General features: G+C 42.3%; 3 protein-coding genes across 7 annotated transcripts in view; 2 read left to right on the top strand and 1 right to left on the bottom strand.

The window, feature by feature from the left end:
• Nucleotides 1–4,435: 4,435 nt before the first annotated feature.
• On the top strand, nucleotides 4,436–14,705 carry igsf8 (immunoglobulin superfamily, member 8). Its single transcript, XM_048255796.1, has 6 exons — nucleotides 4,436–4,903; nucleotides 8,738–9,118; nucleotides 9,464–9,931; nucleotides 10,826–11,236; nucleotides 11,420–11,845; nucleotides 12,027–14,705. The coding sequence occupies exons 1-6, from the start codon at nucleotides 4,864–4,866 to the stop codon at nucleotides 12,152–12,154; spliced, it is 1,854 nt and encodes a 617-aa protein (XP_048111753.1). The 5' UTR covers nucleotides 4,436–4,863; the 3' UTR covers nucleotides 12,155–14,705.
• Nucleotides 14,706–15,141: 436 nt separating this feature from the next.
• LOC125301628 lies at nucleotides 15,142–23,000 on the top strand. 3 transcript variants are annotated; one of them, XM_048254263.1, is made up of 8 exons: nucleotides 15,144–15,234; nucleotides 15,409–15,648; nucleotides 15,785–15,973; nucleotides 16,127–17,885; nucleotides 18,143–18,335; nucleotides 18,430–18,653; nucleotides 21,451–21,654; nucleotides 22,110–22,197. In XM_048254263.1, exons 2-8 carry the CDS (start codon nucleotides 15,444–15,446, stop codon nucleotides 22,156–22,158), a joined length of 2,823 nt encoding a protein of 940 aa, XP_048110220.1. In that variant the 5' UTR covers nucleotides 15,144–15,234; nucleotides 15,409–15,443; the 3' UTR covers nucleotides 22,159–22,197. The 3 variants fall into 3 exon arrangements, with proteins under 3 accessions (XP_048110221.1, XP_048110220.1, XP_048110219.1); XM_048254262.1 differs by having other exon boundaries at nucleotides 15,145–15,234; nucleotides 15,404–15,648; XM_048254264.1 differs by lacking the exons at nucleotides 21,451–21,654; nucleotides 22,110–22,197 and adding an exon at nucleotides 22,878–23,000 and having other exon boundaries at nucleotides 15,142–15,234; nucleotides 15,404–15,648.
• soat2 (sterol O-acyltransferase 2) overlaps nucleotides 22,198–27,381 on the bottom strand; it is a 23,041-nt gene continuing 17,857 nt past the window's right edge. For all 3 annotated transcript variants that reach the window (XM_048254265.1, XM_048254266.1, XM_048254267.1), the window contains 5 exons: nucleotides 26,418–26,515; nucleotides 23,870–23,968; nucleotides 23,526–23,661; nucleotides 23,263–23,408; nucleotides 22,198–22,658 (listed from right to left, as the gene is read on the bottom strand). In XM_048254265.1, the coding sequence (XP_048110222.1) occupies nucleotides 22,605–22,658; nucleotides 23,263–23,408; nucleotides 23,526–23,661; nucleotides 23,870–23,968; nucleotides 26,418–26,515 (533 nt within the window). In that variant the 3' untranslated portion in view covers nucleotides 22,198–22,604. The remainder of the gene's footprint in view (nucleotides 22,659–23,262; nucleotides 23,409–23,525; nucleotides 23,662–23,869; nucleotides 23,969–26,417; nucleotides 26,516–27,381) is intronic.

Genomic DNA, 27,381 nt, shown 5'->3' with positions numbered 1-27,381 from the left:
CATTCCTTATACCACGCTTTACTATTCCATCTGTTCATCTTGGCCTTCTCTTTTTCTCTGTCTCTCTCTCTCTCTCTTTCTCTCTCTTCTCTCTCTCTGCTACTGTGTGGGTTCAGGGGGTGGCTTCAGGCTGGTGTGGGGAGGAGCAGGCCCGTGGGCAGGCAGTCAGGCCATGTGGTTCTGATTGCCTGCTGTGGATCCCCCTGTCGCGTTGTGGCGGGAGGCTGAGGCTAACGGGGCCATCTTCAGACCAATTTCACGAGGAGGGGGAGCACCGCCGACCACCCCCACCGTCGAGGAGAACAAGCGCACACACACACACACACACACACACACACACACACACACACACACACACACACACACACACACACACACACACACACACACACACACGGAGACATACAGAGACAGACACACACACACACACAGGCATACAAACACAGACACACACAGACACAAACATACATATACATACATTCATTGTGTGTATACATATGTATGTAAGACACATTCACCATTGAGACTTAAGGACGCAAGACTTGAAAAAAACACATGCATATTTATTTGTTGTTGACATTTTAAACATACAAACCCAACCCACCACACAAACATGCACAGGCAAACACACAAACTATTATACAAAAAACACTTTAAAGAAAAATAATGGATCTCTAAAAGTAGTGAAAAATGGGTCCAGTTGAAATGTTTGTTCCTGGTTTAGTGTCCTCCTTCCCCTTTCCTGTGTGGCTTAGAAGGCTTTTCAGTTAATTTATAGAAGAGATGTGCACGAGACCTAAACCTCAGTAAGAGATGAAAGATTTATTCCCCAAATATGCTGTGCTGTTGATGAATTGGGCAGAACAGAATCCCCCTTTTATGCTGTGCTGTTGCTGAAAATTGATCTGTGCCCCATTCAGTAAAGTGTGTGAAATTGAAAGTCAGACAAATGCTAGCTAACATTCCTATGCCTCCAAGACAAAGGACCAGAGCTTGAATACAATACATCAATAACTTTGTGTCTCACTCTGTGTGTGTGTGTGTGTGTGTGTGTGTGTGTGTGTGTGTGTGTGTGTGTGTGTGTGTGTGTGTGTGTGTGTGTGATGTGCATGGTGTGGGTTCATATGATTAACATTGAGTGTGTGTGGAACAGAGCCCAAATATGCTGTGCTGTTGTGAACAGAGAGTTGCTGAAAATTGAAAGAAATTGAAAGAGACAAATGCTAGCTAACATTCCTATGCCTCCAAGAGAAGGACCAGAGCTTGAATACAATACATCAATAACTTTGTGTGTTGTGTTGTGTGCTGTTATGCAGCTCTTGGATTCTGCAATGTGGGCTTGTGTTAGCACTGGGACTTAAGGGCCATAAAGTTCCAGTGTGAGAGTGTCTTGAGTGTGTGTGTGTGTGTGTGTGTGTGTGTGTGTGTGTGTGTGTGTGCGCGCGCTTGTGGGTTGTTCTTTTGTCATTTCACTGGCCCATCTCTCTTCCTGTCATCAGGCCGTTTGTCCATGGAAGTGCTCCCTATTGGGGCCTCTTTCCTGCCCTAGAGTGTGCTCAGAGTCCACGGCCAGTGAGAAGAGGGAGACTGTCATGGTGACGGTGTGGTTCTAATTAGAGATGACAGGAGCTGAGGGCCTCATTAGAGTCAAGTTTAGTCTGAGGACTGTCAGCAGAGGAGAGGAGAGGAGGAAGTTACATGAGCGTGGGGAATAAACGAGACTGAGGGAGATAAAAGCAAGCTGCTGTGTACGCCAGTCCCCGTGATTGCCTACCGGCGAGGCTCCTGGATCACGCTCTCTCTCTGTCTTCTCTCCTCTCCTCATCACTCCCTGGTGTCTTCACATATTTCTGTCTGCACTCCTAATTGAAAAGCGAGCCACTGAATAAAAAAGCCACACACACACGCGCGCGCGCACGAGTGCAAAAACCCAATTATCTGTTTCGTTTTCGAAGCGCAGACCGAGTGCAGTCGACGCGGCAGCCAAGTGATGGAAGAAGGGGGGAAAATCAATATCTGCAGACTTGCTTGCGCACGCTCCCTCCCGACTGCAGCCTGCGCGTCCAAGCCGCCTTGTTAAAAACCCAGAATACCCAGAATACCGTAATGACTTCCCCTCGCTCTGCCGAGCCACAACGTGAAGTCATGGTTCCTCATGTTTCCATACGAGGAGAGTGGGGGTATTGTACAGGGGTAATAGAGTGTGCTCTGATGGTTTTAGCCCCCTTCTGACAGGATGAGAAACGGGCAGACCCAGCGGCGGAACATGGAAAGAGACACGGCACATTTTGAAGGCTCGGGGAGTTTGCGTGCACGCTCTCGGTCCTTCCTATCCCAAGCCATGCATTGCATCCCTGAGCATAAACGTTTGGGTTTCCCCGGCATCCTCTGCTTTGCTCCTCTCTGTAAAGAAAGATTAACATTGCACCAATGTTTTCATTATGCTATGGAAGCCCGAGCCTGAATTACATGTTGCTTTCATATAAAAACATACATTATTATCCATATCTTCATGATACATGCACATAGCAAAATAGCATGATGACAGTGAGGTGTATCTCACTGGACAGAGTGAAAGACAAAAAAGCTTGCATTCATGTCTGACCCAGGGATACACATTCTTTTCTATGTCAAAATGACCAGTCAAATTCTTGATAATCCAAACTTGTAGAAGGTGTTGAGTGGTGAGCGGCATGATTCCAGGTTCTCCACCATAGGACCTCTATGGATGCCATGTCTGCCATTCAGAATCTATTGTCTTGGCTTAGTCATCCTCGGCTTAGTCTGTCTCTCTTCAGTCAAGGACAAATGGAGTATGGACAAATGGACAAAAGTAGAGCTGTTCTAAGGTGAGGAACTTTCCAGGTGAATCATCTGAAGTGCTGACAGTGCTTCACTGAGACAGGCGATGTGGCTCTCATGCTTATGAACCGTCTGTTAGTGTTTACCTCCACCTTGTGGCTTTTTCCTCTTACTGCACCCCAGTGATGAACTTCCAGTGTTGGAGGTCAGGATAGTCTGATATTGAGTATTTCCATTACTTTAATTTAAAATGATTTATATTTATAATCCTTTGCCAGCCCTTACTTACACCTATTTAGGCAGAGATAACCACACAAGCATTAGTCATCAGTTTCACTAGCCTCACCCAGTGACTTGATAATAATAATAATTTCCCCTGGGGATCAATAAAGTATCTATCTATCTATCTATCTATCTATCTATCTATCTATCTAATACAACAACGGGGGCATTCCACATGCATGTAACATTTATATTCATTTCCACTATCCGACTTTTAGGTCAAGTAAGCTACTTGCTGTTGTGTGAAATGTAGGGGTCGATTTTGGGGGTGGGGCAGGAGATTATTCTTCTGGAGAGTGTATTTAAAAGTGGAAAGCATAAATCCAGCACTTACAGTACAATGCACTCAAATAAATGGCATACATTCAAAGTTTGTGTGAAGGTTTACTTATCTGAATGCAGCATGAATAGAAATGGCAAGCACAGTCTTATAACATGCTGATTTGTGCAAGCTAGCCTATTATTTGAATGTCATCACAACAGACAAAAATTATTAACTTCAGCAGAGAAAATATCCTGCCTGGCCATATCACTCAACTAGATCCTTGAGATATTGTAGCATTCAAAATGCTCAGGACACCACCTTACCGCAGATGCAAAATACAAATGCAAAGATGTCAACAGTGTGGAAGTTGTGTATAGACCTTCTGTTAAACTTTAATTCAACCAAAAATAACCACTGGAGAGACTACTGAAATAAAAAGGCCCCCTCAAAATAAAAAGTAAAAAATGTCAAACAACAAAAACATTATGCAAAGCTTTAGAGTGTACATGAGTATATTACACTTGATTAAGAATGAATGTCATATTCTAATAGTTTCTAGTAGTAGCATGATCTAGTAGTTTCTAGGCTCTAGTAGTTTATTCTAATCACACAATTCACTTCCTTGAATAGGCTATCAGAATTAATGTCTGCTCATATCACAATATTCACAAAATAAAAAAAAATGTCTTCAGTTATGCCTGAATGGCAAGGCATGAACAATGCATTGTGTATGTGAAAACACTGCAGGTCCTCTGACCAATATAATTTGTATGTCCCCCATTCACATGATAAGACAAACAAAAGCCTTTTTCTTATGGCGTTTCAGGGTAAACTATAGTAAATATAAAGAGGCGGGGTTGGCCTAGATAGGCTACTAGACGTCGACATGGGGATTGATGATGTTGTACTCAGCGCTTTGTAGCGCATTGATCTCTCATTGGATACTTTTAAAAGCGATAGCTTCTAGTCCAATCAGATCTTCTTAAGGTGTTTTCAAACAGACACGACCACTAATAATGCCTCCCTCCCTCCGCTGGGGGGAGAAGAAGAACCAACCGCCCTCTCCTCCCATCTCAACAACCCCTCCCTAATGAGTCTGTGTAGAACAGCATGATTGCACCGTAGAAACGTGCCGGGGATAGATAGGAGGCAGTGTGAAATCATAGCGTTCTGTTACAAGGATTTAAATAGACTAGGCTAATACCAATTGTAAATTATGTTTCTGCATTCTTTTGAAATCAGGAATGCTTTGAAATATTCAATTCAGTCACGTTATGATCATCGGTGACTACAGCCAGCTGGCGTTCCTCTTCAAACGAATTCGATGAGAAATTGCAATTTGCAACCACGTCCCGGTTCCTTTTTATGATGCATTTTTGGTTTCATTTTGTTTCATATGGATGTTTGGAAGAATTGTTGAAGGAAAATGCGCGGTGCATTAAACCACAGCACTGAACCAACTAGCTAGCGATATCTGCAACCAACCACTTTGACCAAACGGGGCTTGTAGCGGAATGGCACCGTGGCGGATAGCATTCATCTGTTTACAGTGGGGTGAGTGTTAATGTTTTAATACACTCAACCACGCCATCTGTCACACTTCATGCCCATTGTGGCGTTTAATACAGCTACATGCTGTCACGTTATCTCTGTAGCTTCTATATGGGATTAATGATTTCCTCCACCGTGTACGTGTGTTGTAGCTGGGGAAACCTATGAGACAGTTGAAGAATTCCCATTGATACTGTGGCGGTCAGAGTCTGGTGCGTAACAAATTTCAAATACCAGACGTCCTATATTGATTTATTTTGATAACCATTGGGAATACAGAGTGAATTAACAGCTGTCTGCGGTGTAGTTTTAAGCGGTGGCTATCCAGAGTTGATAAAAAAGCACTGGAGGTGTATATTCTTTACAACTCCATAGACCCACGTTTGTCAAGCATCTTCAAGATGCATCATGGACTTCTCTCATGGATTTTTAACATACGTGGATGAACTGGTGTTTTCTAACTAGCCCACTACTGACCAAGCCTCGCGTTAATTATTGCTTGATCCGCTTAAGCTGTGTTCCAGACTCCCATGTCATTATCTGAGGGTGTGTTCGTATCAAGCCGTGTTCTCGCCTGGCTAGTCCAGTTTGGAGGCAGGGCAAGATGAAGTGAAACCTTGTCTAGTTTTTCAAGTATTACCCGTTACGTTAGTATGAGTCAGATGAAAGGTGTGTCTCTTGATTGTCTACTGCCTTGCATCATGAGGTGGTATCCGTCAGGTGGGTGTATGGCTGTGGGCTGCTGTTAGTCGGGGTGAATAGGGCGCCACACAGATTTGTGTAGGCTAATGTCAGTTTCAGCTTTATTAATTTGGCCAGGAGTCATTTTTCTCTCCAAGCCAGTAGGCTAACAACTTTTGCTACTGATGGGGAAGTCAAGTCAGTTGGTCATGTTCACAATTTTCCTCATTCCTGATGTTAGGGAAGTGGGTCTCACATCAGGAAACGTGTCTGTCACATGTCCTATTTAAATGTAGAGGCAAGTTACGAATAGCTTTGATGACATTTTAGTTTGTCTTCCCTAGAATGTCTCCAGTGCCGAATAATTATCAAAGGTTCTAGGGTCAGTTGTCCATTCTTCCCTAATTGGGAATAATGTATCTCATGTGTTGTGCCCAGTTTTTGCCCTTGTGATATCTTGTTAAGTCAACAGTTTTGTCAATAGGCAGTCCTTATGACCCAAAATGGCCAGGTTCCATGTAGGCTATAAAAGTTCTTACAGAGTAGCCTACAGCGAAGTCAAGAAAATAATAGACAGATGCATACACTACCAGTACAAAGTTTGGACACACCTACTCATTTATGGGTCTTTCTTTTTCTGACTACATTGTAGAACAAAACTTAAAACTCGGAGGTATGAAATAACACACAGTGTTGTGTAGTAAACAAAAAGTGTAAACAAATGAAAATATTTTATGTTTTAGGCTCTTGAAAGCAGTCATTTTTTGCTGTGATTACAGCATTTCACACTCTTGGCATTGTCTCAACTAGCCTACCTTAAAGGAGAAATCTGGCCAATTTTCCCTTACGAAAAAGAACTATAGTAATCCTTTAAGAATTCTATGGTAGTGTTTAATACTTCTGTAATGTTCTGTAATACCTCTATAATATCCTTAACCGCCTATAGTGTTTCTATAGTAGTCTTATGGTACTTCTATAGTATGTCCCACAATACTATAGTATTCCTATGAGATTACTATAATATTTTGTCCCAAAATACTACAAGATTCCTATAGTTCTTTTTCATAAGGGTTTAGAAGGATCTTGATCGCTAGACGTCGCCGGGTAGTAGCTGCAGCTAATGGACAGTGCTCCCACTGAGCTACAATGCTAGGTCTAGGGGCATCATCTATATGTGCCTTTTTGCCTCTTAACTCATTAACTATGAATTCAAAGTTTCCTACTGTCACATTTGTTATGTTTCAGACTTATCTTATATCTTACTAATTTTCTCATTAATCTACACACAATACTCCAATACTCCACAAAAAGCAGGTGTTTGGAGTGTTTTGTAAATGTATACAAAAATAAAAGACTGAAATATTCCATTTGTATTCAGACCCTTTGTTATGATGCTTGCAATTGAGCTCTAGAGCATCCTGGTCCCTGTGCCTACATGAATTCATTGGACATTATTAGGAGAGGCACACATCTGTCTATGTAAGGTCTCACAGTTGATGGTGTATGTCAGAGTGAAAACCAAGCAACAAGGTTGAGAGAATGGGAGCATGGTAGCCTCCATTCTCAAATGGAAAAGTTTGGAACAACCAACTGTCTTCCTAGATCTGGCTGCTCAGCCAAACTGAGTAATCAGAGACAGTTGGTCAGACAGGTAACCAAGGACCCAATGGTCCCTATGAATGAGATCCAGAGGTCTTTTGTGAAGATTAGAGAGAAGCTTACAGAAGGACAACCATCAGTGCAGTACTCCACCAATCAGGCCTTTACGGTAGAATGGCCAGACTGAAGCCATTTTTGCCAGAAGTTTGCCAATAAGTCAAGTCATGAATGAGGTTTTTTTTTTTTTTTTTTTTTTTTGTTTTAAAAGTAAAAATCCTCTGGTCAGATGAAACAAGGATTGAACTATTTCAAACTATTTGTTTTTGGACATTCTTTTTCTGTTGGAAGGAATCAAACCGGCTCAAATAATTTGGCAGCCCCTCTGCATGAACTCTGAGGACCCCTTGGGGGTCTGGGACTCCCTGTTGAAGATCTTTGGTCCATATGTGTAATAGTAAAAAAATATATTTCACAGTATTCTACCAACTGGAAGTGGTACAGGCGGTGGTAGTGTAGTGGATAAAGAGCTGGGCTAGCGTGCAGTAGACAGAAAGTTGTGGGTTCAATTCCTGTCTTCCACTGTTGTGCCCTTGAGCAAGGCACTTAACTCTGAGTTGCATTGTATGTTGTTACAGTGTAATCTCTTGTAATATAGTTGACGTATGTAACTCACTTTGGACAACAGTGTCTGCTAAATGAATAAGTGTACATGCAAACTGGAACAGAGTGAATCTAGTTTGACACAAATTTCATTGTTTGGCCAAGATTAAAGGAACCATATGTAAGATTGTGGCCAAAACTGCTACTGCAATCACTTTCAAATTACTGTAGAGCGGTGTATCCCCTCCCCCTCCCCCTCCCCCCTGACTCGATGTTGCCAACCCGGATGCCGAAATACTACTGACTTTGTGATTACTACAGTAGATAGGTGGAGGGTGGCGCATCAGGCCAAAACATGACATGACAAAACACAACATCAACATCACTTGAGGGCTGCAACTTCACTTTTTAAATGACAATATCCTGGCCGGACTACTGTTGTTACTGATATAAGTATTTGAAATGAACATGATTTCTTAATGTCTATTGATTTATCAGGGCCATTTTATGATTAATTGAAATACATTTCTTACATACGGTTCCTTTAAATCAATTTGACATGTATGCCTACTCTTGTCTTAGATTCCAGATATTCAGATGTTGCTTTAGATTAACATTTGTTTTAATAAAAGTAGTTTGTGCCAACATAATTCTCTAACAAGTGTGACTGCATTTTAGATTAACATTTGTTTTAGTAAAAGTAGTTTGTGCCAACATATTTCTCTAACAAGTGTGACTGCATGTTAGTCAACATGTTCATTGACACTCTTCAGTATATACTCTTTTGATCCCGTGAGGGAAATTTTTTCGTCTGGGTCTGATGATTTCATGATGAGCTGTTTCATTGATCTGTACTTATTAACCCGGTTATCTAGGCAGGTATTGACTGGTGTGTTGGTCATACCGTATGCACTGTTCCTGACACGACATACATTTCACATGCCCCCTCTCTTTCAGTAATCCACTATGCATTGTGCCGCGAGGTGACTGTTCCTGATGGCCCACTGTACCGCGTGGCAGGGTTCCCCCTGACTCTGCCCTGCGCCGTGACCGGCTACGAGGGCTCACGCACGCAAGACTTCGAGTGGTTCCAGTACCGGTCCGAAACTGGCGGACACCAGATCGGGGTGGTCTCCACGCAGGACCCCGGCTTTCCTTACGCCCCCTTCCAGGCGAGAGTGCGCTCGGGGGAGATCCGGGTAGAGAGGGACTCGGGTGACAGAGCCAGGTTGGTGGTGCAGAGGCTGAGGTCAGATGACCAGGGCCGCTTTGAGTGCTACACTCCCAGCACTGACACACGTTACCAAGGCAACTACAGTGCCTCTGTAGTAGTGAAAGGTAGGGGCAATTTCTTTATGCAAATCCTGTAGAGACATTCAAATACGCTTTAGAACGATGACCTCATCTTTTAGAAAATACATACAGCTTAATGGCTGTACTGTAGGCCATGGTTATTGTATGGTACTTCTAAAATGTTTTGCTTCTAAAGTGCATGCACACACACCACCACACACACATCACAACACCGAGTTGTTTGTTTTTGTTTTCATTTGTTTACTCCCATAGCCCTACATTCCAATGCAGTGGCAGCTGTAATCATGGATTTGCCATGTGGTGTTATAATATGTACTATGCTATTCATCCACTCCTTTTCCCAATCCTATCTGCCCTTTCCTCTGGCAGTGATTCCTGACACCCTGCTTATCAGTCACCCCCGCACTCTGAGTGGCCAGCCGATGACGGAGGGATCGGAATTGCAGCTCACCTGCAAAGCTTCTGCCCTGTCCCAGCAGCACACTCACCTGGCCATCACTTTCGGTGTGCGGGGTGGGGCGGGGGCAGCCATGGGCCCCCCAGGGGCTCAGGGCCACACCCTGCGGGAGATAATCTCCCTGGACCGTGGGCTGGCCGTCACGGCTGGCCGAGGCGGCTCCTACGACAAGCGTTACCAAGCCGGCGAGATTGGGCTGGAGAAGAGGGTCGGGGACAGCAGCGGAGATCTGTACGTGATGAAGATCGGCGCCCTGGCCCCAGAGGATTCTGGGTCGTACTTCTGCGAGGCGGCTCAGTGGATCCGGGACCCCGACGGCACGTGGCAGAGAATCGCACAGAGGACCATGGAGCTGGGCAACCTGACTGTCCAGCCTTTGGGTCAGTCCCACATCTTGCACATCATGAGTCTAGCTCAATGCACTTTTCCATCTCTCTCCGTGCTCTGGAAAAGAACATGGATTTCTCCAGCCGGCACAGATTCAGCCGCTTTGTCTAGTGTTTTTTAAAACCAGGAACAGGGGCATTTTTGTTTGTTTGCTAGCTCATTTCCGCAAGGTCACAGACCTCTCCCTGAATGTCCATCAAGTGGCTCTGTGTGGGCGTTATGCGTTGTTGCTATCTGGTTCACTCACAGGACAAAGTCTACGCCTTTTGTGCAGCCTGCGCCTGCCCCATGTGTATACTCTGTGCTGTCTGGTACACTCACTCTAATGGCATAACCACTCAGCTTGCAAAACAATGGGAGCAGCTGAAGTTAGAGCTTAATATAGGGCCTCAGTGCCTGTATTGTTAATCTCATTAGACAGCCTGTGCTGTGCTTCTCTAAATGTCTCCCCTGATAGACTAGTGTGGGCTGTGTGTCACCACACAATGGCCCGATGCTTCTCCTTTGTGTGGTTTTGTGATAACAGCCTATATTCAGTGGCATGCTCTTAAATTCTTTTGCTACTTTGCAAAAAGTATGCACAGTGCATAGACAATGCATTATACAATGTGCTGTAGTTCACACTGAAAGAATGTGTCACTTTATAAAACAGTTTCATGCATTTCATTCATAGGAATGTAGTTTATCACAAGCTATTGTTTAGTGAGTTTTTAATATTCTATTATATTTTCTATTACTACATTATCTATTAAAAGCTTGTATGAGACTAATTATTGGAATTATGCAGACTTATATGTATTGTCACAATCCAGAATGAGCCCCTTATGATCGAACTTATTTTGTCCTTATTTTGTTTGCGTGTCCTTGTATTTTGGGGTGACTTACAGCGGATTCCCTGATGGTGACCTCCACCCCCAGCGGCGAGGTGACCCTGCAGGTGGGCTCCCCTCTGAGCCTGACCTGCGTGGTGGGCGGCGTGGGCTCCTGGACGCGCTCCTCGCTGCTGGTGCAGTGGATGCGGCGGGGTGCAGGCGGCGGCGTGGAGGTGGAGGTGGCCCGCCTCGGCCCAGACGGCGTGGTCAGCTGGGGCGACGACTCCACCCGCCAGGGCGCTGCGTCTATGGAGAAGGAGGGGGAAGGGAAGTACATCCTCCGTCGCTTTGCGGCGTACCCGTCAGACGCCGGGCTGTACCGCTGTGCCGTGAGCGTCTACGCTGGAAAGCTGAACCCGGGACCCTCCGACCCGGCAACTGTTACCCAGAGGTCTGAGGGAGTGCTGGTCAACGTTAAGACTAAAGGTACAGAAAGAAAGGGATTGATTTACACAGACTAGCAGCACAAGGCAATGGCAAAAGACAGCAGCAACTGTATAACTCGATTAAGTTCATCATAAATCGTGCACAAATTGCTTTAGTCTGCTGAGTGGACATGAATGTAATATTATACCCCTATCTCTCTCTCTCTCTCTGTGCCTCTCCCAGATGTGAGTGTGGCAGCGGTGGCTGAGGTGCCTCGTGGCCCGCTGCTGAGGCGAGGGAACACGGTGGCCGTGCTCTGCAACGTGTCCGTGACCACCACGGGCCCCTCCCAGGTGGAGATCCAGTGGCTGTCGAAGCGGCAGTCTCCCGAGGGCCTGGGCGAGAAGCCCATGGCCGACGACCCCGGCCGCGTCTTGGCTTTGCTGACCTACGACGGCCTGTCCCGCATCTACGCCAACGGGAGTGAGCTGAGCGTGGACCGCTTGGCCCCCGACTGCTACCGCCTGAGGATCCACGCGGCCAGGGTGGAGGACCAGGGGCACTACCTGTGCCAGGTGGCGGTGTGGGGACAGGACCCTAATGGAGCGTGGTACAACACCGGCGCCACAGCGGAGTCGTCTACGGTCCGGGTCTACCTGTATGCCAGAGGTAAGCCTCCGACTGCTATTTGTGTAGTTGTAGTTTTGTCACTTGCTCTTTGCACTATAGTATCTAATACAATAACAAAAGTGTTTGCCTCTTTGTAAGACCTTTAACTGAGCTGTTTCTATAGCGATAGATTTTCTTTTAACCACTGTTACCTTTTTCTTCTCTTCTCTTCTCCTTCCAGTCATGGATCTTCTCCTTATTCCCCTCGTGATTGGAGTGTCGTCAGCCCTGTTTGTAGGTGTTGTCATTATTGCCACGGTGACCTGTTGTTTCATGAGGAGGTTGGCAAGGCAACGCTCACAGAAGTAGGTGTTGGCACACCAATGTCCAAGCTGCTGATAAAACACACGATGGCGTCGGAAAGCTTATTTGTTCTTGCTTAGATAACGCATATTTGTAAGCTATGGATGTGGAAAAACGGAATGGGATTTTGGTTACACCAAAATATGGGCCAATTTTCAAGACAACGAAAAGAAAAGATGAGCTCTAAAAGGAGACCCTTTGAAGATTGTTGCATGACTGATACAAACAAACAAACATAACCCAAAAGACCTCAAAACACGTTTCACATGCACTGCTTCAGGTCTGTACACATTTTGAAATGTGAAGCCGGTTTCCTTGTTCTCCATACATGAACTGGTAATATATTCACTGACCTTCTGAGGAACTCGACCACGGACAGAGAAGCTGTGGTTGGGACGATGATATAAAGGTATTGTGTGGGAGAACACACAAACTCCTTCCTGGTTTTTGACTCTTGTTGCAAACAATTGGGGACCCAGATTGTTAAGGCTTTACAGATGCTGTTAAAATTAGTCCAATAATCTGACACTTTTCGAAAACAAAGCAGATAACAAAAAGTTGTTTTTAACTTGAACCTGAGAATATATGCAGCATCATATCAAATTACAAGTCCCCTTTCCCCCAGTTACATTATATATGTATAAAGAAAATGGATTGACATAAAAAGTAGTCATCTTGAGGACATATGCACTGGTCTTCATAGTCTTTACAAATGCTTCCTTGTATTGGAATTTGTGCTGAGTAAAATGGACGCATGTGGGCCCTAACATATCTAGGGGCCCTCCTACATCTATAAGAGCTACGGGACCAAATGCACCTACAGTTACTAGTAACTGTGTGTTTATGGGATGGTCTGTTAAGAGTAGGATATGGGCGTGATCAAACCCAGTTGTGGTACTATAAAAGTAGCTGGGGCCTGCTGGCTTGAGCACAATGGCAAGACATTGGAGACCGAAGAGCATTCTTGGCATCGCCACCATCCGTCTTGGTGAACATGTCTCTTTGTTTTATATACAAAAGTGGTTAATATAAGCATTATTGTTTTAAACAGAATACCGTAGTGTACTGTTTGACGTTTACAAAATTTATAACTGTTCTTTTGTGCTCACGTGGTAAAATGTCAAGTTGCGGAGACCTACTTGATATGCTGTTACTGTTCCCACGTGTATGCCAGCATGCCAGTCACTGCCTGTTTTGCCCAAGCAGTTACACAACCAAAATGGAAGTCATGTTCGAGTTAAAGCATCTTTTTATTTCTAGGTGTTGCAGTTAGTTTTGATCATTTTAAGCTGTTTAAAGATTAGAGTGTTCAGGGAGGGTTTTATGTGTACCTGTTCCACCTGTAGATGTTCATTTTTGATGACTTCCAAAGATTTTTTTTTTTTTTGTTAACCGTAGTCTACTTTGAAGCATCGTTTTAAAAAGCTCATAAATGCTGCTGCTTTGTCAATCGCCATTGTTTTCCTTACAGTGGAATATGGTCTGTCTTTTTTTTCCCCCGTTTTTTTTTTAAATTATTATTATTTTTTCAGTCGCATTGCATTATGGGTTATTGCTCCTCTCACGGGAAGCAATAAGCCAGCTGAAGTCCCAGACCCTTGTGCACCCGAGCGACGAGCATCACTGAGCCTCTCCCAAATCCCAGAGTGCTAACTCGCAGTGCAATCTATTTGATGGCACTGAGTCAACGCCATGGCGATCAGAATGCAATTGGCCCCCTCTGCCCACTTCATCCCTTCTTCCTGGGTTGACCGTGCGGGTTGAGCTTTTTTCCTGCCCCGCCTCTAACCATTCAGTGTTAATGAAGGCAATGCATTAGTCTATAGTAAAAAAGAGGGGGAAATGTGGTACAGGGCATCTCTGAGAAACTACTTAGTTACAGAGCTGTGGTGCTGAAAGCTGATTTACCCAGCATTGCTCAACAACCCAGCCCACCCCCCGCAACACACACACACACACACACACACACACCCTCCTGCCTACACGTGACCACAGTCCTGAATGACGGCCCTGGGTGAGCCAAAGTGAATTCATGCTGGCTGGGTTTTAATCCCTGTGTTTATAGTGTCAGCACCCCATCCCCCCACTGTATGTGCTATTTGTCAGTCAGACTGTCAGTTCTAACTGAGCTGACTGTTTCTCTCGCTCTCTCTCTCCTCTCATCAATCTGATTCCTTATTGCACTATTTGGGTTGTGAGTTCTTTGAAGGAACAGATTTAATGTCTGTTTCTGCCCCTAACTTAGTCATTGTGAGTAAAACCACTAGTTCAATACAGAACCTCTTAAGGTTCAGTACAAATGCACACCCCTTGTGTGAGAATTGATGTTGTTTGTTTTGTATTCAAGTGTGTTCTGCAATATGTCATATGGTCTTATGACTGAGGGTTATGCTGTTTTAGTTATTATATCTTGCACTGCTTTGTGACTATGTGCATTTGAAATGACACTTACAAAACAAGTTCTAATTTTTCACAGATGTTCACAATTTATTGTGTGTGTGATGGTGCTTTGAGAATGCTGCCACACAATTAAATAATAAACCATTACAGACTAAAATGTTCAAAGGTGTTGTTAGATTATTAAGTTGTTTATTACTCAGTGTGGATTCAATGTGATACACCTCCCTGAATGCCCTGAAGGGACTTATTTTCGCGATAATGACCGGCGTTCCATACATTATCCCGCTTATTATACAGCTACTTGCCAAAATGAAAAAATAAACTCCACATGATGTCTCTCTACATTTATTTGTTACCGTTTCGTCGTGGCTTTTGCTGAAAAACAAATAGTTAGCAAAACACGGTGAACTTTACTCAAACATTCTTTAGAACACAGCTGATCTACCTTCGGCTTTCAATTTTGAATAAAGTTCTATTGCAAGAAGTGACTGTAGAACGTTGGGAAATCCCATTCAAGAGCGTTCTACTAGCATTGTGAAGAGCCTTATATAGACCTACGTAATAATTAGGCTATCTCATTGTAGTCGCCTATCACCCACGATCATGTAATTTTTCATTGTTTTAAAATTAAAAAGCCTAACATATTGATATATATTGAGAGAGAGAGAGAGTTAGTTACAGGAAAGGTAAGTGGAGGTGATGTCGACCACTGTCTTATTAGCATATTTTCGCATGAAACTAGATAACTAGCTAAATGTAGCCTAATAGACTACATAACAATTATCAATCAGACTATTGCCATTTTCGTTACTGTAATCGAAGACCACCAACGACCGTTATGTTCCCATGTTGAAGTTCAGATAGGCCGTGTTCCGCGGCAAGGTAGGATACCGTGATGTCCTACTTTGGTCCGCCCCATAGGCCTATACAAGAACAAAATAACTTTGATGAGGAATCGGAAGATTTACCATTATTCTTGGCGGTATTTGAGGAAAGACGATGGAGGGCGGAACAACTGGACCGCATCCGAATATTTCTGAATTCAGCAGTGCAGAGAGAGGCAGACCTGGGGGAACTGCTGAACTGGTTGTCTTTCACCAGTGAGTGTTAACTTGGTTTAACTGTTGTTGTCATCTGTTTTCTCTTCACTTCACAGAAGTGGTGCGGTAAATTAGGCCTAATGCATTGACATAATATTTTCTTTGAACAACAAATGTCTTTCCTTGCTCTGAACAGAGGAATCTTTTGAACATTTTGACCATGAAAGAGATTTAAAGGGGATGGCTTCTTCAGAATACATAAATGCCATGGACAGCAAACTGAACACGTTTATGTTTGATCTGGATTGCGGCATCCACCGTTTGAACAGCCTTTGGAAATCCGTATATAGCATGAATATAAAGAGAAGAAAGAAAGAGGAGACTGGTAGGGGATTCATCATTAATTTAAATAGCATGAAATGAAAAGTTAAATCATTAAAATAAATGAATGAATGAATAAATGCAGAATTAACTCACTTTTAGGCCCAGGCGATGCATTTTGGATAAAAACGTTCAACTTTAAACTGTGTTTTCATAGCAATACACAAAGGAAGTATGTGGCACTGGTGGCGAGAGTCAAAAGTTGATGCAGAGGCTGTCCGTCGCATCCAGAAGCTACAACCTCCAACTGTAGAGGCCATATTGGAAGACGCCAGCTTTGCCACTAAATGTGCCTTGGAGCTCACATTTATACTGGAAGACATGCGGAAGTCAATGTCTGGCAATAAAGCTCTGTGTATAGCCTTTCAGTTTGTCCAGACGGGCTTGCAGAACATCAACCAGGCTTTCCAGGAAATATACAAGGAGTTAGCAGTGGGGAAAGAGCGCAACAGTAAAAGGAACAGCAGCAGTAAACTATCACAGCTAAGCACTCAGCTATACATGGAAAGAGACAAAGTAAAAGTACTGGAAGAAAAAGTAACAGACCTGAGGGAACAGAAGCAGGCACTTCTGTTCCATATCCAAAATATTCAAGAGTACTCGCACCAGAAAGATGTTGTCTTGCCTGAGTCAGCAGTGTACCAAAATGTGCAAGACTCAAAGCCTATCATTGCTGAACCAAATGCAAGGCACCAGGTGCTTTCAACGAACAATATACCCAAACCCTCCTCAAAGTCTCGGAAAAAAGGCCAAAAGCAGCATAATTTGACTGATATCTCTGAGGGTGACACCACAGAGGAGATGACCGAGAGCATTGTAGAACAGATCGAGAAAAAGAGTACTCACCTACTTGAGGAGTTTCGGAAAACTGTGTTTGAAATCGTGGAGAACTCCACAGCGTTTAATGATAACAAGGAATTGGACACAGAGGTGACCAAACCCGAAAAAATATTGAATCTCTATAAGTTTTTGCAGTGCTCCATGCACGATTGCTTCAATGATATAATGACACACATCCGCGGGAGATGTAATGAAGAAATCATAGAACTGCCCTTTCAGGAAATGTCTTTGCTCGAGTCTGAGCTGTGGGATAGTCCTGAAACAAATCCCAGTGATATGCTGAAAGATTTGAGTAAAGAGATCAAGAACCATAACAAGTCGATAAAAAATGCTGGGGCGTCTTTGAACACTCTCTTTTCACTACAAGACAAACATGGTAAGGGTTTTGACCAGAAACGTCGTGCTACAATGTCTCAACTCATGGGCATGTTTAAGAATATAAATAACATTGAAAAACAGCAGGCCTGTAAATTGCGCCTTACCCTTGAAAGCTTGGAGGCAATGCACAAGCGAATGGTCGATAAAGAGAAGCCAGCAAACATCCATCTCCCTTTTCCTAAAAAAACTTCAAAGAAGCCAGCTGAACCCGAGATAGTAGAGGAAATAGAAGAGGAAATAGTGGGGGACAAAGTCATCCAAGAGATTGTGGAGGAAGAGGAACGTGTGGTTGTCGAGAAACGTAACATGGTAGAGACACCTATCAAGAAAGTGGTTCCGGCTGAGCTGGGACCACATCTTGAGTCCTCTTTTAACCCTGAGCCACAGAGCCTTGACCCCATCGGAGACGCGAAGTCTGTCCGTTCCACAGAAGACACGGATCGATATGCAGAGCAGATCTCAGAGCAGGCCCAGAGGTTATTACAGTCGCGACTGAGTGGATCCGTGTACGTCATCAATGTGGAATCTCAGCGGGTTAATGTAAAGCTGCTGGACCAGGCGCTGCTCAGGATGACCATCTCCCCGTCGCTCTACCGTTTGCTCCGGGACGTTGTCATGCAGACACAGGACAGCGTCGAGAATCGCCTGTGCTGCATTATGCAGAGGTTTATGAGACATGCAAGACTCCAACAAGTCTGGTGAGATACAAGTACATTTTTTAATCCAGTGATTTTTATTATAAAACATCAGTTATTTTTACATTTGACAATACAGTACATTTTTATTCCAATGATTTTATTGCAAGTACATTTGATATATTCCAACGATTACCGATAAGTTTTATTTGAACTGTTTTTATATAAAATTATAAATTATTTTGGAAAATCTCTTCAGGATGATGTTGGACTGGATTTGAAATAGTTGGCCTAATTCATGACTTTTACTGTGATGATAGCAAGATTTTAAATGGCAGATTGCTGGAAGCTCGCAGCTTGAACGATGGTCATACTATAAGAAAGTGTTACTTCTACCTGCAAAAAGTGCAAAAGCTCCAGACAAAAGTATCCGACAGTGGTTATACCAAGCAGACCTCAGTTGATCACATTCGCAAAAGCTGCATGGCACGAATGCTGTGCTTGTTCAACCAGGTAAAAAATAAAAGTTCAATTATTATTATTATTATTATTATTATTATTATGTAATTATTATTATAGATACATTTTCCTCATTCAAATTCCACAGATAAAACTGGATTATGGCCTGCACCTGGCAGCACCCTATTGTTGCTCGGACTGTTTGCCGATTCTGCCGACAATAGTGCCGAAAAAACTGCAATGGTCGCTCAATCCCTCCCGTTGTCAACGCAGACACTACTCGAACCCTCAACCACCTGCACTGTCCCCACTCCTCTCCTCTTTACAGCCCTCACTTCAGCTATATGATCGCCATCTGACAATCAGCAAAAGGTACTAACTCCAGCGGTCACCACACATCGATGATGTAGCCACCTTCCTATTTTATGGTTATGCCTCTCACATATGCTACATTAACTTACTGTGATGCTACACAGCTGCATAGTATTCCATTTACAGGTGTTCCTTTAGCAGACACTTTTTATCCAAAGCGACTTACCTGTCAATTATATTACAAAGGCCAGTGTTCCTGGAGCAACCTGGCTGGTTAAGTGCCTTGTTCAAGGGCACAACGGTGGAATTGAGCCAACAGCTTTTCAGGCTTCTGCATGCTAGCCCAGCTCCTTAACCATTACACTACCACCACCCCATGTTATGTTATCCTCCTGGGAACCAAGAAAAAAAGTGTCCAACAATTTCTTTTTTGTTGTGATTTTCTTTCTATTTAGGATTAAAAAAAACATCTTACAAATTTTTTTTTTTTTTTTTTTTTTTTTATTTTATTTTAAATTTTATAGCATGTCCCCTGTAGTGGACAAAATGACCGTTTTAGTATGAAAAGGTAGCCATGAAAATAGACAAAAATGGACAAATTATGCTTTTAGTGGTATTAAATTAAGGGTAAACTTAACCAAATATAATGGAAAAGGTTATTTATCCTTCTAGACTACTTTATTTGCCTTTTTGGACAGTTGTATTTCTTTTTTCTGGATTGTTCATTTCATTTTCATGTTTTTCTTTCATCTGCAATAATTCATTTTTTAGTCTTACTCTTCCTCGCTATCTTCTTGAGGCACAGGTTCATAGTCCTCATCTCTGTTTCACTCACTCATCACCTGAGAGCTCCAAATCTGACCCCCCCTCATTCATCCTATACAAATGATCTCCTAAATTTCCCAAAAAATCAAAATATTTTGGTCCTGGTGTCCATTATAATGGACATTCATAAAGTCACTATTATTTCAAAATGTAAATAACTTAACTTCTTTCAAAATGAATCATATGATTCCTGACATTTTCATTAACAAGACCATATATTGCCATCATAATGAATGCTTAATAACAAGACACTATTTGACTTATCTCTCCTCCTTCCATAAAATGTGCTTGTTTTGATGTCAACCATTTTTGAGAACAATAAAGAGGAGTAGTGTTAATTTTGTCTCCTATTTTTAATTTAGTCTTAGTCTTAGTCTTGTGACGAAATGTCCTTTTTAGTCTTTGTCATATTTAGTCATTCAAATATCATTTTGTTAGTCAAGTTTTAGTTAGACTAAAAGTCTCGTCATTTTAGTCTAGTTTTAGTCAAAAGAAAACTAAAGGTATCTTAGACTTAGTCAGTTTTAGTCAACACATTTTAGTCTTTTTTATATAACAAATTATTTCTGATTACCATTTGAGTCAAATAGTGTTTCACACATCTCAATTTTCCAACAATATTGTGTGTCCACAGGGCTACTCGTCTGTTATAATTACTCATTCTGATTTTTTGTCAGTCCGTATGTTTACATGCACAGGTAAGTCGAGCTACAGTTATAGCTCGGCTGGGATTTGACCATAGACAGTAAAAGATTTGACTGGACCACTGTCATATTCGTAGACCAGTGTTTCTCAAAGTGTTGTCCGGGGATCACTGGTGGTCCGCAAGCTATCCCAAGTAGTCCGCGAGCAGACGTGGTAAAATATAATACAGATGAGTTGTTTGCAATATTGAACCAACTTGTATGTAAAAACAGTTCTGCAACACTGTCTATGTAAGATATGCCAGTTTAAATCATACAGTATGAATCCACACAATAAGCACAGTGCAAAGACAATAAGCAAGGTGGTTCAGTGAGTAGGCCTTTTGTATAGACTAATTATAGGCTACTGTTGAAGTAGGTCTAATCTTTTTTTTTTTTTTAGCTAGGGTTAGTTTAGTGGTCCTGAAACTGAAAATGTTTGAGAAACAGTCATAGGCCAATGTTTTACTCCGCCTGTGATCTGTGATTCTCCATCTTAGCCATAGCTAACTTGCTAGCGAACTTTCCATATTAGCTTACTTGCTAGCAAACTTTGCATCATCAGTCTAACTAGTTAAATAGTTGACATTACATGATGAACATTTTCGTATGGACATTCTGGGGGATGTTAATTTGTATGAGAGAAGCTTCAACTTCTGGGTATGTAGCATTGTGGCATAAAGCTTAGGTAGTTAGCTTGCTAACTCTCGCAGAAATATCCAGTGTTCTTGTTCCATGTAGTTTCGTGTTGCAGCCACAGGGTTGCAGCAACAGCATGTAGACTAGCCTACAGGAAAGCTGTTGTGTATGAACTCATTCGGAATATTTTGAAAACATAACAGCTAGATATTCTGTCTTTTGTAGACGAAAATGAAGAGAGATTTTATCTTAGTTTTTATTTCATGCAAAACATTTTAGTCTCGTCTTTTTTCGTCAACAGTAATGCATCTTAAGATGAGACGATGACGAGACGGCAGTATTGTCCTGAAACACTGACTAAGACTATCCTTAGTCAGTGTTTCAGGACACTGACCTGGCGCCTCATCTTAGTCATGAAAAAAGGCCGTTGACGAACATATTTCCTCTCGTCTCGTCTGACGAAATTAACACTAAAGCGGAGGTTCCCAGCAACCCAGCCAATCACATGATCTATCATTAGAAAGCCCAGGATGTCGTCTTTAAAAGACCACAGGAATTGATAGAATAGCTCAAAGGGGTAAAGGGGTATGCATCTAGAACTTATGTCCACTACAGAGGACATAGGTCTATGGATTCGGTCTCAGGAGGATATAACTGGAGTGTTGCCTGGTGAATGATGATGCAGAATGAGTTTTTGATGCTCACCACAGTGACAGCACCAGTGAAAGGGTCACACCAGGGTCAGACCAAGCCAGCTATGAGTGGTTATGGGGGGTACAGCAGACCAGCAACAGCATATGGCTTACAAGCAAACAGCCCCCAGTGCTACCCCTGCCCATCCCAACTCTTCCACGTTTGCTCGAGATGGACGTGAACCATGACAGAAGGAAAGCTCGGCGAACTCTACAAGACAGGTATAGAAACATCTCTTCCATGACAGACCACTTCGACAGGTGGTGTCACAGTAACACACCTGTTATAGAAATGATATATACATATATATATTTTATGGCCCAATATAAATGGTGATTTACATGGCATGGTTTAACATCAAATTACTTATGTACTGTATGATGTATAATGCCAGAATTCTGTGTAATCTGTGTATATGATGTTTTTTTTACAGTGAACTAAATAAAAAAGAAGAAAATTAGGATTAAAAAGGATTAATTCATTGCTTAGAAAGCATGGGAATGGCAAGAATCTCTACCGTTTCCTCTAATAGTTTAGGATTATCCTATGTTTACACAGTTTTGAGCGACATATTAAGTTTAGGCATTTATCCCATACCTAAAAATAGATTAATATCAAAGTAGTGTGACGGCATGACATTATTTTTTAATACTATTGCTTGTTTCTGTTCTCACAGAATGAATGGAGTGCTAGGAAACCTTTTGAAATCTAGAGGAGATACTTAGTATGCTGACTACAATGAAATAAATTGAATTTGCACATTATTGCTTTTGTATACACTTTACTTTTGACCAATTGAACTCATTTCATCATTATGTATATATTTATGATCAATACCAGACTAGGCTACCTTTAAAAGTATGAACATATTGTATTGTTCTGTTCATTGTTTTATTGATATGATCAAATGTGTGCACATGAATAATACAAACCATAATAGTAAACATCTCCTAGACAGACTATGTACAATGTAATCATACATATGAATTATTCAAGAATGATCCTAAGAAGATTCAAACGAGACATTGTGTATAAATATATACAGTTAAGGCAGAAGAAAAAAAAACAGATGTGTACTTTTGGCTCCTTGAAGCAAAGATCCTTGATTACTGATTAATTGATAACCCTCTCTGGTTGAAGCTTTCATTCATCAGCGGGTCCTCACTTGGATTTACTTGTAGTCACAAAACCAGGATCTTGGTGTCACTAGTTCCCAGAAGCTAGTCTGTGTAAAGAAAGATATATTTTTTTAAATGACAAGCAAGACACACTTAAATCACTAATCACATCTAAACACATCTATAAAACCATAAAGATTATTAAGTCATTGTTTCTTCTATGGTGTAAATGATTGCTTGTGAAATTGTATATTATTTTTAGATGACTGTTGAAAATAGCAGAGCTTTATTTTTATTTGCGGGTGATTTATTTTTTTTTCCCCCAGAGGCAAGCACTGTAAGCACAACACAGGCCATCTGTCACTTCATCCTAAGGACTCTACAACTGGGGCATCTGTGCTTATGTATGGAGCAAAAATGTAATCTGGTCAGCAGGTCAACATTGCACCATTACTTAAACATCTATGCTGTGCTCACATGTTAAAGGTTCAACTTCTTGTAGAAAGTTTGTGTGTGTGTGTGTGTGTGTGTCTGCTGTTGGATGTACTTGTGTCTACAGGCTATAGAGCTACAGCTGATACAGATACTGATGTCCAGATGCGTCCAAGAGCTTAAATCTGTGTTTCTGTCCTTGCGTGTCATTTGAATGCGCTTGTTTTCTATTTGCTTGCGTTGTGCGCGGCGGTGCCGTTAACGTGCAGGAGAACCTACCCCAGTACGGGGACAGTGGATGAGGGCGTACCACTCCTGACAGTACAAACACACGTGAATCCCTTGGCCAAACATAAGACAGGTCCACATGATGATGTTCCAGAAGTGACTCTTGCGTTTGTCATTTATGGCAAAGTTGAACATCACTGAAAAGTAAAAACACAAAGGCACATAAAGGCCCACACGTGCACTGCAGGTCTAAACACTTAATTCATATTACATTGAAGTGTTGTTGTAATGCACGGCATGGGCATAGCTCTTACTTCCAAAACCTGCGAATGTGCAGAACATGACTGGGTAGAAGAAGCCGAGGAGCATCGTCAGGGCATACTCATGCACCAGACCAGAGACGGCAAACACGCCCAACATGGCTGCAGAGCGGAACTTTCGCTTGGACAGCTGGGGAGGATAAGAAAGCGATTCAAAGGTCAACATCTTTAGTAGCTAAAGAGTTTGCTCTTCATGATGAACCTAATGGCTTAAGGCAGAGTATTGCAGCAGGGCTCAGAACAACAAAAAAAAGAAATAAAGTGAACTGAGTATGGCTCTGTGGAAGTGTTATTTTAAAATAGGTGATTTGATCAGCAGATGAAGAGAAGATACTCACCACAAGGAAGTCTCTGTATCCGTAATAGTACAGCCAGTCATGCACCACTATGTTCCACGTGCGGTAGTAGTTGGCAAAAGAAGTTGAGTTCCACCAGTCCTAACAATAGACGACAAACTTCCCAGTTTCAGATCACTCTACCATACTTTTGAGGAAACGTAGATGGTCAATGTATTTGTTTCCACATAATATATTAAAGCTGCAGTTGACAAGATTTTTTTGATCATATTCACTGAAACCGACACTATGCTCCGACAGAACAACATAAATCAGCCGGTTTTAGAAAAAAACCTGGGGGGTATTCCAGAAAGCAGGTTTACTGGCTTAACTGGGTATGTTAACCCAGAGTTAGCGGTAAACCTGGGATTTCAGTTCCAGAAAGCTCAAAAATGATCAGGCTATGTAAGTAACTATGGTAACATAGGCTCTGAACTGAACTGGGTATGTAAACCCAGAGTAAACGGGAAACCTGGGATTTCAGTTCCAGAAAGCTCAAACATGATCAGTCTATGTAAGTAACTATGGTAACATAGGCTCTGAACTTAAAGGAACCGTATGTAAGAAATGTATTTCAATTAATCATAAAATGGCCCTGATATGTCACTAGACATTAAGAAATCATGTTCATTTCAAATACTTATATCACTAACAACAGTAGTCCGGCCAGGATATTGTCATTTAAAAAGTGAAGTTGCAGCCCTCAACTGATGTTGATGCCACGATCTTACATATGGTTCCTTTAACCTGGTAGGGGGTAGGTTTTGTTCAGGTTATGTTCAATTATGTTCGGTTATTTCAGTGCATGTTCAATCAGGCCGCTATTTTTACACTTGTCACACAATGACGTTTCATTTTGACGAAGGTCCGATTGACAAAGAAGCACAAAATCATGTAATATTCATCGTATACATCGTATATATATCGTAATTCACCGTGAGAGGGCGATAAGACCACGACATCACATGATAGCCTATCCATTCTTTTCCAAACAAGTTTTTCAAGAGCGCTAGAGTTTTTCAGCTGAATCCTAAATATAGGCTACTTGAAAAGCATTCTCCATCCCTACATTACGCATGGTGGATTAGAATAGATAAAAAATAAATCTTTAATGTAGGCTAGCTAGCCTACACCATAGTGGACATTTGTGTTTGGCTCACCAGACAGATGGACAAACAACATCTCAGACACATTGAAGATATAATTAAAACAAGTAGGCCTACAGTACAAAAAAGGGGAAACATAGCCTATAGAAAATTAATAAATAAGTTTAAATATAGCTGTACAGCTCAGCCGGGTATGCATGTTGTCACTAAGTTTGGTTGAGAATGCTGATGGCATTTGGGATAAAATATTTTTTTAATAGGCTACACACGCTCTCCGACTGGGAGTTTTTGTAGTGTTGGAGACGCAGAGCATATCGGCAAGCTGTCGGTCGGTGCGTAAAGTTTGCCTTGCGCTAAAGCAGTTCCTGCGCAACTTCATTCGTTTTTCTGGACACAAACCCACGAGGATCATTAAAGTGTAGTTTCACCAACTGGCAGGTCAGCATCACTTATTACATTTTCCAAATGTGCACCGAAATGTGTCCAATAGGCTACCCATGCCTTCCAACATTCACCCTTCCGATGATGGAGCGCAAAGGTTTAACTTGGCCCACAGCTGCAGGACCCGCGTTAAAATAGAAAATTACATTTGGGATTCTCAAGGGATTCTATGGCCCACTCAATCTGTGACAACTAGGCTAGTTTAAGAAAGCATCATTCAAAGCAGTCAATACAATAGGTGATGTCCAGTGAATTATTTAATTGTTCTTTTGACATTAAATAGGCTATCTTAAACATACGCATTTACACGGTCAGTTAGGCTATTCTCTGCCAAGCAAGGTCTCGGACGCAGGTGCTTAAGGATTGCTCTTTTTTTTGTTATTACAGTTCTCTCCTCTTCGTAAGCCTCGACTACTCCGTCTCTGAAAAATACGGTGCTCTTCGTTTCGCCGGTTTCACTCATGGTTTCGACTCTCAATAGATGATGCCTTTATAAGTTTGCCGTGAACGCGCACAACTCTAGGTTATCTAACACAGGGTTGATTGAACTAACTGGTAACCGGTGTTTTGGAACCGACAGCTCGGGTTTAGTCGCCACAGGTTCAGACAACCCAGAGGTTAAGTTTTATCTCAGTGTTTGTTAAACCTCCTTTCTGAAATACCCCTCTGTACTTCTACCTCCACCTTGAGCCTGTTATTTGTTTTGCAAAAATCCACAGCTCCCGGTTCTTCTGGTCCAATCAGAGCAGGGCTGTGTGAGATCTGACTGTCAATCACAGTCTGGTGCAGTCTGGTGCGCACTGACGAGCACAAACTTGATGAGAGGGTGGTAGTGGGGGAGGGCCATGAGAGTTGTAAACATTCAAAATTTTGGCTAAGTCCCCTCAATCTGTCAGACTTGCCATCTGCAGCTTTAAGAGACATTGTTGTTGCACATAACCTAGAGGCAATACTTGCAAAATCACAACTTTCATGATGTTGAGAGCGGTGTGATAAAAATGTACCTGATAGAACATTCTGTCAGCGAATCGCATCAGCTCTGCAAAGGTGTTGAGCCAGCAGTGGAGGAAGGCATAGAAGCCGAGAAGAAACATCAGCATACCTGTGACAGGTACAAGTAACTGTAGTAGTAAGGCCACAAGAAGCTATGAAGCTGGACCAGTGCATTTTTGGTAACCTGTTCCAACCATTCACTAACCCAACTGATTCTAATTGCCACAACTCAGCCAAACATATGGTAGGAATTTTACCTTTACACACATGTAGTTATATAATAACATGAAAGTGCATCATAATAACACCTGACTGACTATACATGAACTTGGGTCCATGTTTTGTATACAAAAATTAAAAATCCTTTAACAGGCCATGTTGGGTCTCACTGAAAGCAAGGCAACTACACCAAACACTATCACCTCCCAGATCATTTCAGGAGAATGTAAACATAACCCAGCGCTCAGAGGGTTATAAAGAACACACCATAAACCCTGTTCAACCTTGTGTGTTATGTAACAACACACATAGTCTGGTTTCACAGAGCCAGTGTGGGGGGAAGTAAAGATACTGGCCTCCTGTTATGCACAGCAGGTTACCCCGGGAAATGTTACACAGATTGAAAAATGTATTGAGCTGCCTCCAAATGGACATTCTCACATACCCGTCGCAGAGGAAAACCGGCTAATACAGCGTATTTTGTTATGACCTCTGATTAGGTAGGGGGGTATGTTCCAGGGACTGTGACATTGTTATGACCTCTGATTAGGTAGGGGGGTATGTTCCAGGGACTGTGAGATTGTTATGACCTCTGATTGGGTAGGGGGGTATGTTCCAGGGACTGTGAGATTGTTATGACCTCTGATTAGGTAGGGGGGTATGTTCCAGGGACTGTGAGATTGTTATGACCTCTGGTTGGGTAGGGGGGTATGTTCCAGGGACTGTGAGATTGTTATGACCTCTGATTGGGTAGGG

This window comes from Alosa alosa, chromosome 10 (genome assembly GCF_017589495.1).
Source record: "Alosa alosa isolate M-15738 ecotype Scorff River chromosome 10, AALO_Geno_1.1, whole genome shotgun sequence".
In the NCBI taxonomy this organism is placed as follows: Eukaryota; Metazoa; Chordata; class Actinopteri; order Clupeiformes; family Clupeidae; genus Alosa; species Alosa alosa.
The sequence above is the reverse complement of the archived record's forward strand: the minus strand, read 5'-3'. Positions and strand labels throughout refer to the sequence as shown.

Coding starts and splice junctions, on each gene's coding strand:
- igsf8 (XM_048255796.1), top strand. CDS start 4,864: ATGGCACCGTGGCGGATAGCATTCATCTGTTTACAGTGGG. Junction 9,119..9,463: donor TGCCTCTGTAGTAGTGAAAG/GTAGGGGCAATT, acceptor TTCCTCTGGCAG/TGATTCCTGACACCCTGCTT. Junction 11,846..12,026: donor GGTCTACCTGTATGCCAGAG/GTAAGCCTCCGA, acceptor TTCTCCTTCCAG/TCATGGATCTTCTCCTTATT.
- LOC125301628 (XM_048254263.1), top strand. CDS start 15,444: ATGTCCTACTTTGGTCCGCCCCATAGGCCTATACAAGAACAAAATAAC. Junction 15,974..16,126: donor AAGAAAGAAAGAGGAGACTG/GTAGGGGATTCA, acceptor GTGTTTTCATAG/CAATACACAAAGGAAGTATG. Junction 21,655..22,109: donor CGGCGAACTCTACAAGACAG/GTATAGAAACAT, acceptor CTGTTCTCACAG/AATGAATGGAGTGCTAGGAA.